The following is an 11,115-nucleotide window of genomic DNA, read 5'->3' on the forward strand; positions in this document are numbered from 1 at the left end:
TAAGAGATCTAACTTATGTTGCTTTAACTGGGATCACGTTAGAACGTCTCCTCACCATAGAAGAAAAATTCCTCATATAAATTTTAAGAAAGAAAGAAAATGCTCAGTGCTGCCTTTCGCGGGTTTTGAGCCCCAATACCTCAACGATGTATGAGGGAGGTTAAGATGTAGGCAGACCTTACCCCTACCTGAGTAGAGAGACTGCTTTCAGTTTCTACCTATATGGTAGAAAAGACCCTTCAACCTTTTAACCCTTATCATTAATTTATAATCTAAGTTTTTATCTTTTAAAATATCTCAATCTCAATTCTCAATTACTACCTTTACATAAATTAAATTTAAATCAACTTATACTATTTGACATCACAACCACCGCTAATATTAGCTGCCATCACCAAACCAATCGATCATCACCATCACATGTTAGTCCGTTGTAAGCATGTGCCCGGGTCAAAATTGACCCGACCCCTACAAACTTGTGACTAGGAAAAGTAATAAATTTGAACCCGTGATCTAGTTCATTACCCATTCGGACGGGTCGGTTTCGGTCGGGTTCAAACGGATTTACACTGTTCTCAGGTTTAATCCGAAACGAAACCCAGCTGAGTAACAAATCAAACCCATGAACCAACCCGTTATCTATTGGACAGGCCGAGTTCAGGTGGGTCTAGGCCAGATCACAAGTTTTCGCCTTTTCAAGTCATATGCTCGTCCAGTTGGATGGATGGCGGTCTTATTTCCTTGTCATATATACACACGTCAGCCTAAATCTACCGTTGGAAAAACTTCCTTCCATTCATTCATATTTCATAAATCATAAATTAAAATAAAATTAAAATCATCATCGCAATTACAAATAATTATAAAGGTCGCTCGCCGGACGGGGATTCTCTGGCTTTACAAATCTACAAAACCTTCCATCCAACAATCGAACCCACAATTCCAATTTAGCCCTAATTAGGGTTTTCATTACACCTGAAATTCTTTTTTTCTTTACCTACCGTTTTGAAATTACTGGCTCAAGGTAAGTTAATCTCTTCGATACATTTAATGTATGTTGTTTTTTGTGTCTGTGATGACGAGCTGTCAATTTTGACTTCTTTTTTGCTTATTTTTTTAATTGAATAATGTTGACTGGCTTATGTCCTTTTTTGTGCTAAAACTGGAATTGGAGAAACAAATTTTGTTTTATAGGAAGTTTTAAACTTTTCTTTTTTTACAATATGATATATATTCTTGAACTATAGTAATAGGATGGTTGTAGGTTAAGCTTCAAGTGTTGTTCTTGGTTTGAGAGTTATGGGAAGTACGGAGACGGATAAGCCCGCTAAGGAGACGAATGACCCGGCAAAGGAAACTCCAACTTCCCAGGTGAGTTTATCTCCCTTTTGTTGTAGCTATGAATCTATGTTTATCGTATACTCATATACGTATATACATGTATGTTACTACTGACTGGGCAAAATGTGTATGTTATGTTCTGTAGGAGCAGTCTTCAGGTAATGCCATGGGGGCGGTGCCACCGGATTGGACAGGGTTTCAGGTTTCGTAAATTATAATGCTTTGAAGCTTTTGCAAAACGGCGCCTGTATGAAGTGAGTTATTTGACTAAATCTAGTTGGTATATACATATTGCACAGGCTTATTCTTCAATGCCTCCACATGGGTATTTAGCAGCAAGTCCTCAACCTCATCCCTACATGTGGGGTGTTCAGGTACTAGGCTTCTTGCTTTCTTGGATTTTTAAATTCTGATCTTTATGTTTGTCGCTATAGGACACTATGTTAGTATGGTTCAGACTTATGATTAATTGATTATGTTGCAGTCTTGTTTGCTTTCTTGTGGTCATGTGTGTTTCATATTTACTATTAATTTATAACTATTTTGCCTCATCCACTTTGGTCATGTGTGTTTCATGTTTACAATTAATATATTCTTAGTATAATCAGTTACATATTTTCAACTTGAAGAAATACACTATTTGATAATGACCTAAGTATGTTAATTTGTAGTGTTAATATGTTGTGCTTGGGTCAGTGTTTCCTCATCTTTATGCAATGGCGTAACTATACAACGCTTCACCAATACCGATATCCCTGATGGTTTTTCCTATTATTCATGGAAAAAGACCGTAGTTTAAAATGTATTTAATTGTATTGGCTTCTTGGAACGTTTGTTTGTGATCTTGGGGTATGAAATATGGATTTCAAGGTCAGGTGAACTGTTTGTAATTATACTAGCAGGAACTGTTATGAAAAGTGAAGAGCAGTTCCAACACAATAACAATTGATTATAAGTACCTGGCTTATATGCATGAATTCTTTACTTTATATAAAACTTTTGGTCTTACTTTAGCATTTCTTATTATATTAATACCATTGTTGATGCTTCCGTTTACAAGTTCTGAACTTGGATTCTTATGTTTGACATACTTAAATTGTTTTTAGGTTCATATTCGTGTTTGATGAACGTGTTAAATTTTTTATGCTCTGTCAAATGAAAGATATCTAACTCTATTGTAGGTGGGATGGTTGGTATTCTATATCCCTAGTACATTTGTGCTTTATTGAGGGTCTTCATTAAGAAAAGTTACCCCACATCATGCGTTATAGTTTTGCCTGAAGCTTTCTTACAAGAGTGATAGTTAAACTTAAATCACAATGAGTAACTACCATATCTAAAATCATTGTGACGGTTTATTTGATTTCTAAATTGAGAAATTGTTTTAGGGATCACTCGACTGTTCTGCCAACATGATAGTAGAATTCACTGGAAAGTGTAAATATTTAAATCATCTGAAGTAAATCCCAATCATTACAATATGTTGACTAAATCTACATCTTCTAATATCTACGTGTCCTTTCAGCATCTTATGCCACCCTATGGTACTGCGCCTCATCCATATGTTGCTATGTATCCCCATGGTGGCTTATACCCTCATCCATCTTTGCCTCCGGTACCTTTGTTATCATTTTGTAATTTTGGAAATTCAATCTTTAGAGAAGGCACTGATGTTGAAACCTATTTTAAATTTAACCAGGGATCATATCCTTATAGTCCATATGCAATGCCCTCTCCAAATGGTGTCCCTGAGGCTTCTGTGAGTGGCCTCAGCTAATAAACTTCTAAATTTTCTATTGAAAGATCTTAAGGACAACCCCTGAATTTGCATGTAGGGTAATACACCTGCTAGTATGGAAGTGAATGGTAAGTCACCCGAGGGGAAGGAAAAACTTCCTATTAAAAGATCAAAGGGAAGTCTTGGCAGTTTAAATATGACCACAGGCAAAAACAATGAGCCCAAGAATGTAGGAGCATCTGCTAATGGATCTTATCCAAAAAGGTATACAGTAGATGAATAAACACGTATAAAGTTTTTAATATGGGAACTTACAACATTACATTACATTAATGGGCTTTACTGATATTGAATTTTCAGTGCCGAGAGTGGAAGTGAAGGTTCTAGTGAAGGAAGTGATGCGAATTCTGATAATGTAGGTATTTTTGCATTATGAGGGCACACCTCTTTGGTTAAGCTACCTGTTTTTTGTTTTTGTACCTTTAAGAAAGAGATTCAATAAATTTATTGGAGTTCATGATAGTTATTTCTAGTTGGTCAATAGACATCTGGACATACTGTTTGTTGTGTATACATCTGTTTCCTTATCTGTATTATTCATTCCGTCTTTTTTATTAAATCTACCTTTGACCTCTATTTTCTCCACGGAGTTCATTAAAGAGAATTTGGATAAGTGTTTCCCATAGAAACTTTATTCGTTTCCCTTCCACTATATGATTAATCTTTGCATTATCATCTATTAAAATAGAGAAAAGTGAGTATATGGCTGTTTGATACCTAAGCTTAGGTATAGAACCCCTCACATTCTATTTTTTTTTAATATTTATTGTAAAATATATAAATGATTGGGCCCATATGTTTTTTATGGATTAAAAAATCAAGATGTGAGGGGTTCTATACCCAAGCTTAGGTATCTAACAACCACATATTCCCATTCCTCATTCTTATATATCAGTGTAGACTTTGCCAGCCGTTAATATTACTTAAAAGATTTACTAAAAAGATTGTAATTTATTTGCTTTAGTTAAAAAAAGATTTAAGTACTGCTTTGATGTCTTGTTCAATTCAAGTCTATACTAAGAAGAGACGGCATATGCATATTGTAACTTGCCATAACTTTCCTGATTTGTTTACAATATTGCTGTTCTTTTTGCAGAATTCACAAATGATATCAGGATCTAGGCAAGATTCCATTGAAGGTTCGGTACCATTCACTATGAGTTATATGTAGGACATTGTGCATTGCTTCGTGTAATATATTCAGTTGTTATAATCATGTTATATGATGCAGGTGAAGCACTTCAAAATGGAAACGATGTACATGGTTCCCAGAATGGACTGTTCAACCAATCAATGACCATTGTGCCAGTCGCTGCTGCTGGTCCCACTACTAACTTAAATATGGGTATGGAGTACTGGAGTGGTCCAAGTTCATCCAATATTCATGCAACTCATGGAAATATAACTTCTATTTCAGTTGCAGGGGGAATGGTTACTGTTGGATCAAGGGAGAGCATGCAACCACAACTCTGGCTACAGGTCTTCCATTTGACCTGTTGCATATGAAGCAATTTTATTATATCTGTTAGACTCGTTAGAGATCAAGTATAATGTAATTCAACCCATTAATAAGTAGTGGATGTTGGCAAATTGCCATCTCCAGTTAAAAAAATTATCTGGTGTGGCAAGGCTTGATTATTAAGCTTCTTTCCACAGTAACTTAGTACGGACTATTAGTTTCTTTTTCCAAGTGTTCAGGAGTCGAGCCATGCTATGATTGTATTGGTAAATTTGATAATTGTGCCTGATTATGCACATTAAGCTTCCAATCAACAACGTGATGATTAGTCTAGATAGGAACTGGGATAACTGCTCTAATTGGCATGTTATATAGCATATGGTGAATACATTATTGATAAGAGTTTCATCTTCTACTTTTTATTCTAGTTATTTAAGTTCTTAGTACCAAGGTGCTCCTATTTAACAATTCAGTCACTTAATGTGCTTTTGGTTTACATAATTTTTATATTGAGTAATTTATGTGAAGCTTGAACTAGGAAAGAAGAGTATTATAATCTCTATAGTTGAATATAGGCTCTTTTTCTTAAAAGGCCAAATTGTTGCTTCTTTGATTGTCATATTAGTACTTTGTTTTATGCTTGTTCATGGATCATGTTATACAGGCACTGCTCCCGTAACTTGTTAAGCAAAAGAAAATTACTCGTAACATTATGATGGTTCCTAGTGTTATTGATAGATATTTTTATATCAGGATGAAAGAGAGCTAAAAAGACAGAGAAGGAAGCAATCCAATAGGGAATCTGCTCGCAGATCCAGATTGCGTAAGCAGGTAAGCAAATTTTTTGGCAGTTCTCAACAGTCTCTCCCTTTTTCTGCTCTTTGTTTGGTGTGTCTAGTATGAATGATGAATCTTGTATATTGAATGAAAGAGGTGACTTTTTCATCCACTTATAAATGGGTTTGGGTTGTGTAATCTCTAACAGGCTAAATGGTTAAATAAAGAAACTAGTTTTAAAGTTAAGTGTATACATTTTATGAGTCAACTGAAAAGGTATCAATTTTATGAAGTTCCTGGACAAGATCCTTCAGTCAACATAACTGTGTGAATGTTGACCTGTTTCTACCAATTACCAGACCCATGTGACCCACCCATTTTGCTATATCTGTTGAGTATTGTAAAGAAAGGTCAGTTTTTCTACTCTTTTGGGGTAAGGGGATTGGTGCACAAGGTTGAGGTACTTTAGCTATTTTCTCAAAATTAACGTCAATCGTTCGTGGAATATATGTTAACTTTATTACTTGCGATGTCAGGCGGAATGTGACGAGCTAGCTCAGCGGGCAGAGGCCTTGAACGAAGAAAATGCTTCTCTTAGGGCAGAAGTAAGTCGCATTAGGAATGATTATGAGCAGCTTCTTGCTGAAAACGCATCTCTTAAGGTAATATCCAACTCTAAGTTATGCAATTTTTGAAACCTGCTTCTTTCTTGGAAGACTGATGTTTTTGCTAATTTTTCTACGTTAAGATGGGAATTAATTTTCAGAAATGACGTCATTTAATATACAATAAATATTTAGTTGGTATGATAGTCATAAAAGAACCCTATCGATAGTGGTATGGTTATCATTTTCCCCAAGGGTGACTGGTGGACCAAAGAAACACCAGAATTGTGGAAGCAAAACACACTGATACAACACTTCTAAAATAAAGATTGTTCAGTTTCAGTTCCCCTTTTATAGCTGTTCATAGTTGGTGGTTTGGGTGTTTAGTAATGGCCAAATGAGAATTTGCTGAGCTCTATGACAAAATCCCATATAAACACTTTTAAAGAAGCTTAATAGCTTTAAGAGAATGCTATTTACTGGCAATTAAGCCCTTTAAAAAGCTAACTAAACATCTCCAAGTTTTTTTTTACTTATTTCTAGCTTAGGAGTTCATTTTTATGTAAATATTTGTACTGAACTGATGGATTCATACATTCATGTCATTACCCTTTATTTGTATCAAGTATTATAGAAGTTCACACTAAATAACTACTCAATGAATCCTCACAAATTATCCTTAAAATATCTAATACTATCTAATATCTAATATCTAATACTATATTATAAAGCATTTTGCCCTTTTTTTCAAATCTCAATTAAGTAATTGAACTACTTAAATTACCCATTTTCTCTATTTACTAATATAAACTCTATACCTAATATACCTATAATACCCTTAAATCTCAACAATTCATTTTTTCTCTCCCTTCTTAAATCTCAACCACTCATTTTTGCTCTCTTCTCCATAAATCATTTTATTCCTCTAATTCATTCAAAATCTTTTATCTCAAAAACCGTATATCAATAAATTATAAAACGTGTATGGGTGTTCTTAAAATTTCATGCTCTTTCATTAGAGATGTCATTTGATATACTTTCGACGAATTTTTAAATCCGAGGGCGGAGCCTGTACGGCTAAGGCATTTGACTATCATACTCTATGACTTGACCTATCATCCCACCATCTCACCGCCGCAACGTACGGGCACTATCTCTCGTATGTTGAAAAGTCTAAGATAGTGGGATGTTTCAATTAACTGAAAGGAAATTGATGTTTATGGTTCATTGACCTCAAGTAATGTAAGGCCCAAAGCTGAACTCAAACCTTAAGACAGGCTGAACAACCAATTGAACCGTGTATAATTCTTTTTAAATTGTTATTTTTCAGGAGAGGCTAGGGGAAATTCCTGGGCAAGAAGAAGCTAGAAATGAGCAAAATATGATTAATCAAGATGGTCAAAGTGAACCTGTGCAGAGTGGTTAACGATGTTCTGGCCATCTTATATTTTTCAGGGTGATTAACCTAACTGAACGAAGTTAGTTGCACATGTTTCTATGTGGTAGGATGTAGTAGAATAGCCATTGATCTGACCTATTTTTCTCACGATCCTTTTAGATGGCAGGATATTTATCAGATAATATTACTTGTAACTATCCTCATTATTGTGAATCAACTAATCTTTTGAGGTTGAGGTAGCTGGATAACTAGTTCTAGTTGAATGTGATCTTCATGCCCTTACACAGGGTAGATCTTAGCCTTCTGGATATTGTACTGTCTAAATATGGTTGATAAATATGCCATCCAACGTTTATGCATGCTGCAACTTTATTGAAAGTATTTGAAACCTACCAATCTGGGTTATCGTGGATCAGATTTCATCAGAATGAGTTTGATCATATATTTACTAATTTAGGCAAACGGGTGGTGGCAAAATGAGTCCTGTCATTCTGGAGACTGAGCATTGTCCATGCTGTCTGGCTCAGAGGTATCTGGTTTTTGCAGCTTTTTTGTTGACCAAGTTATGGTCTCTCGAGTCTCTTATTAATTTCTTTCTTTAAATATTTAATGCAAGATAAATCATTAAATTATGATTTGCGGAGTTTCTTCTCACAGAACCAATAAAGGATTCATAGACAGTAAATTAGGTTCAGTTGGAAAAACAGCTATAAATGACCACTAGCATTAGATACTATCATTTTTTATTCATATTTGTAGCTGATATACAAGCAATATCAAGAGAAAAAAATCACCCCTTACAATGACTCGACAAAAGAGGAAACTGAAAAGTATATTAAATGCTGAGATTTAAAGAATGTGTAACATCTCCCACATGAAGAACATGCTCCCCCAAAGCGACCTTTTTGTTGCCATCTTCATCAACAACACTCAAATGTCTACAGGCGTCCACATTGTATCTAACAAAAGTTGTTTCTTTTGGAGCCAAGAAAACCTTTTGAAAATCCACCAATTGCACTAGAGGAACATTTGGAAACACTTGAGGAGGATAAGAGAACAACAATATGCTGTAGCTTCCCTCCATTTCCCCAACATTACTTACCCCAATCACAATATCAAATGCCAAGTCTTCGCAATTAAGATCACCCACCTCTATTGTTGTACATTCAGAAGAACGACAAACATGACCTTCATCTAATGAGATATGCAGGTGTTTTGGTGGTTTAAGTACCCGCTGAATGAAAATAGAATAGCTTAGCCCGTATCCAAAAGGATAAACCGTTTCGCCTCTATAGAATCGGTAGGTATAACCTGGGTGACCCGTGCTTGGGTCTGGTCTCATGTTCATGTTGGTCATGTTAACCGTTTCTGCAAAAGATTGTGGATACCATGTCATGGGAAGTCTTCCACCTGCAAATTCACATTCAAATTTCCAAAATTAGGAAAAGTAGATCTGCTATTTTGCTAGCTTCAGGGCACATTTGGATCTTAATTTTGGATATGTATCAGATATATATTACTTAAAAAAGTGGGTTTTACATCTTACTTGGATTATATCGTCCGAAAATGATATCAGCTAAAGCAGCTCCACCAGCTTCGCCAGGTAACCCGACCCATAAGATGCTAGTAATCTTCGGGTTCTGCTTTGCAAACTCAATATCCATTCCACCTCCCGACATTATAACAAGAATCACGGGTCCTTTTGATGCAGAAGCAACCTCAGAAATAAGACGGTTTTGTTGTCCTGGAAGGCTTATACTAGTTCTATCTCGACCCTCGTTCTCCACCGAAAGATCAGTTCCCATTACTAGAACCACGGCATCTGCTGCAGCAGCTACTTCTCTTGCTTCTTCTAGTTGTGCAGTAGCACATCTCGGGTTACTACAGCCCGCATGGTAAACAGTCTCAACTGAGTTTGCTAACCCTTGTAGTGGAGTTGTATATTGGCATGGAATCCCTGAATAAATCAATATCTAGATCTTAGCCAAAAAGTACTCTAAATGATTTCGGGTCAAAACAAGTAATTTCAGGTACCAGTCTACCTGCATAGTTTCCAAGCATGGTTGTTGTGGCATCAGCATTTGGGCCGATTACTGCAAGTGACTGAATGGCATTTGGAGATAATGGCAAGGACCCAAAGCTGTTTTTGAGCAACACAATTCCTTGTCTAGCAGCTTCACGGGCTAGCTCCTGGTGAGCCTCAGTGCACACATCTTGCGGGCCAAGTTCTCCATACATTTGCTCTCTTGGGTCACCATCAAAAAACCCAAGTCTCATAAGTGTTGCAAAGTTGTTTGAAGCTGCCTTATCAACAACCGATTCTTCAACTAAACCATCTTTTACAGCACCAAGTGTGTTGACTCTTAAATAATCCCCACAATTGAGGTCCAAACCAGCGTTCAATGCATCCGCTGCAATTTCTTCTGGGGTTTGTTCCCAATGCTGGGAATGGAACATGATGTCTAACGAATCACAATCCGAACCAATGTATCTGCAGAACCACAATTCGGGTAAGTCAATTGAAATATTTCTTACCATATGTGAATCTAAAACTACTAGAAAGATTTACCCATTTAAATGCCACTGGTCCCGAATAACACCTTGCAATAGATCAGGATCGCCACAAGTTGGCTTGCCATTAACTTTGTTATAAGAACACATAATACTTGCAACATTTCCGTCCACAACACAGCTCTTGAATGGAGGTTGAAATGTATCCTCCATATCTTGCCTTGTTACCTTGGACATAATTTGTGATATGATTAATACGTTAATAATACATTAAACTTTAAAGTAAGGTTTAGTTTGCATAACCAAGAATAAATGTACCATGGCATTAAAATGGTATCGATCAACGCCTTCCCACTTATCTACATCATATGCAGTGTAATGTTTACAAGAAGCTCCAACTTTTAAACGATTTGTATCACCATCATCTCTTTCTTGTAGACCTTGAACATAATTTGCTGCATATTTACTAGTTAAAACGGGGTCTTCTCCAGGAGTTTCTTGCCCTCTTCCCCATCGTGGATCACGAAAAATATTCACATTTGGTGACCAATAGGTTAACCCTGCTAACCCAGCATTATACATTGCTCTAGCTTCAGTGGAAACCACTTTCCCAATGGTTTTGAACAAGGTTTTATTAAATGAAGATGCAGTTAGAATTACTTGAGGGAAGCTGGTGGCTCCGGGGACTAATCTAGAAAAATGAGTGGCAGGTCCAACGTTAGAAACACCGTGTAAAGCCTCGGACCACCACTTGTATCCTGGTATTCCGAGACGAGGGACACCACTAGCATTGCTCACTAAGTTATTTATCTTTTCTTCTAATGTGAGTCTGCTAATCAAGTCGTTGACCCTTGTTTCGATAGGTAATGAAGAATCACAGAACGAGAAGTTCATTAAGTTTGGATTTTCAACGGTGTTGCATGCAAAAGGTGGTACATGTCTGGTGAAAACTGTGATATGACATGATAAGAAAACGGCGAGAAGAAGAGCAGTGGCTATAGTATTGGAATTCAGAGCAGTTTGAAACGCCATGGGAAGAGCTTGAAAATCAACAAATGAGAAAATAATGGTGTTGCAGTTTCGGGTTTTATATAGGCAATGCTGAAAGTTAAGCTAGTTTAAAATTCATATTTGAAGATTTCATATGTAGTTAGTTCTTAATTTATATCAATAATTAATACATATATTGTTAACACACATAACTCGTGATAGAATATCGTTGTAC

The 11,115-nt window shown here is 36.2% G+C and overlaps 2 protein-coding genes across 6 annotated transcripts; one reads left to right on the forward strand and one right to left on the reverse strand.

The window, feature by feature from the left end:
- The first annotated feature begins 755 nt into the window (after positions 1-755).
- On the forward strand, positions 756-7,738 carry LOC122611322 (bZIP transcription factor 68-like). Of its 5 annotated transcripts, none has more exons than XM_043784335.1 (14): positions 759-1,024; positions 1,265-1,371; positions 1,487-1,543; positions 1,641-1,715; positions 2,867-2,956; positions 3,041-3,100; positions 3,177-3,343; positions 3,440-3,494; positions 4,236-4,278; positions 4,371-4,484; positions 4,563-4,618; positions 5,352-5,429; positions 5,912-6,037; positions 7,311-7,738. In XM_043784335.1, the coding sequence occupies exons 2-14, from the start codon at positions 1,300-1,302 to the stop codon at positions 7,404-7,406; spliced, it is 1,089 nt and encodes a 362-aa protein (XP_043640270.1). In that variant the 5' UTR covers positions 759-1,024; positions 1,265-1,299; the 3' UTR covers positions 7,407-7,738. The 5 variants fall into 5 exon arrangements, with proteins under 5 accessions (XP_043640267.1, XP_043640268.1, XP_043640270.1 ...); XM_043784334.1 differs by having other exon boundaries at positions 761-1,024; positions 4,557-4,618; XM_043784332.1 differs by having other exon boundaries at positions 756-1,024; positions 4,371-4,618.
- Positions 7,739-8,214: 476 nt separating this feature from the next.
- Positions 8,215-10,886, reverse strand: LOC122580012 (beta-xylosidase/alpha-L-arabinofuranosidase 2-like). Its single transcript, XM_043752281.1, has 5 exons — positions 10,209-10,886; positions 9,949-10,118; positions 9,422-9,870; positions 8,926-9,336; positions 8,215-8,789 (listed from the first exon to the last, which is right to left on the reverse strand). The coding sequence occupies exons 1-5, from the start codon at positions 10,782-10,784 to the stop codon at positions 8,215-8,217; spliced, it is 2,181 nt and encodes a 726-aa protein (XP_043608216.1). The 5' UTR covers positions 10,785-10,886.
- Positions 10,887-11,115: the final 229 nt, after the last annotated feature.

Source organism: Erigeron canadensis, chromosome 8 (assembly GCF_010389155.1).
Source record: "Erigeron canadensis isolate Cc75 chromosome 8, C_canadensis_v1, whole genome shotgun sequence".
NCBI classification, from domain to species: domain Eukaryota; kingdom Viridiplantae; phylum Streptophyta; class Magnoliopsida; order Asterales; family Asteraceae; genus Erigeron; species Erigeron canadensis.

Excerpts from the sequence above, each read along its gene's own strand:
- LOC122580012 (XM_043752281.1), bottom strand. The coding sequence starts at position 10,784 with ATGAACTTCTCGTTCTGTGATTCTTCATTACCTATCGAAACAAGGGTC. Across the intron at positions 10,119-10,208 it reads GATACCATTTTAATGCCATG|GTAACAAGGCAAGATATGGA; the intron begins GTACATTTATTC and ends ATTATGTCCAAG. Across the intron at positions 9,871-9,948 it reads GACCAGTGGCATTTAAATGG|ATACATTGGTTCGGATTGTG; the intron begins GTAAATCTTTCT and ends GTGGTTCTGCAG.
- LOC122611322 (XM_043784332.1), top strand. The coding sequence starts at position 1,300 with ATGGGAAGTACGGAGACGGATAAGCCCGCTAAGGAGACGAATGACCCG. Across the intron at positions 1,716-2,866 it reads CCTACATGTGGGGTGTTCAG|CATCTTATGCCACCCTATGG; the intron begins GTACTAGGCTTC and ends GTGTCCTTTCAG. Across the intron at positions 5,430-5,911 it reads GATCCAGATTGCGTAAGCAG|GCGGAATGTGACGAGCTAGC; the intron begins GTAAGCAAATTT and ends TTGCGATGTCAG.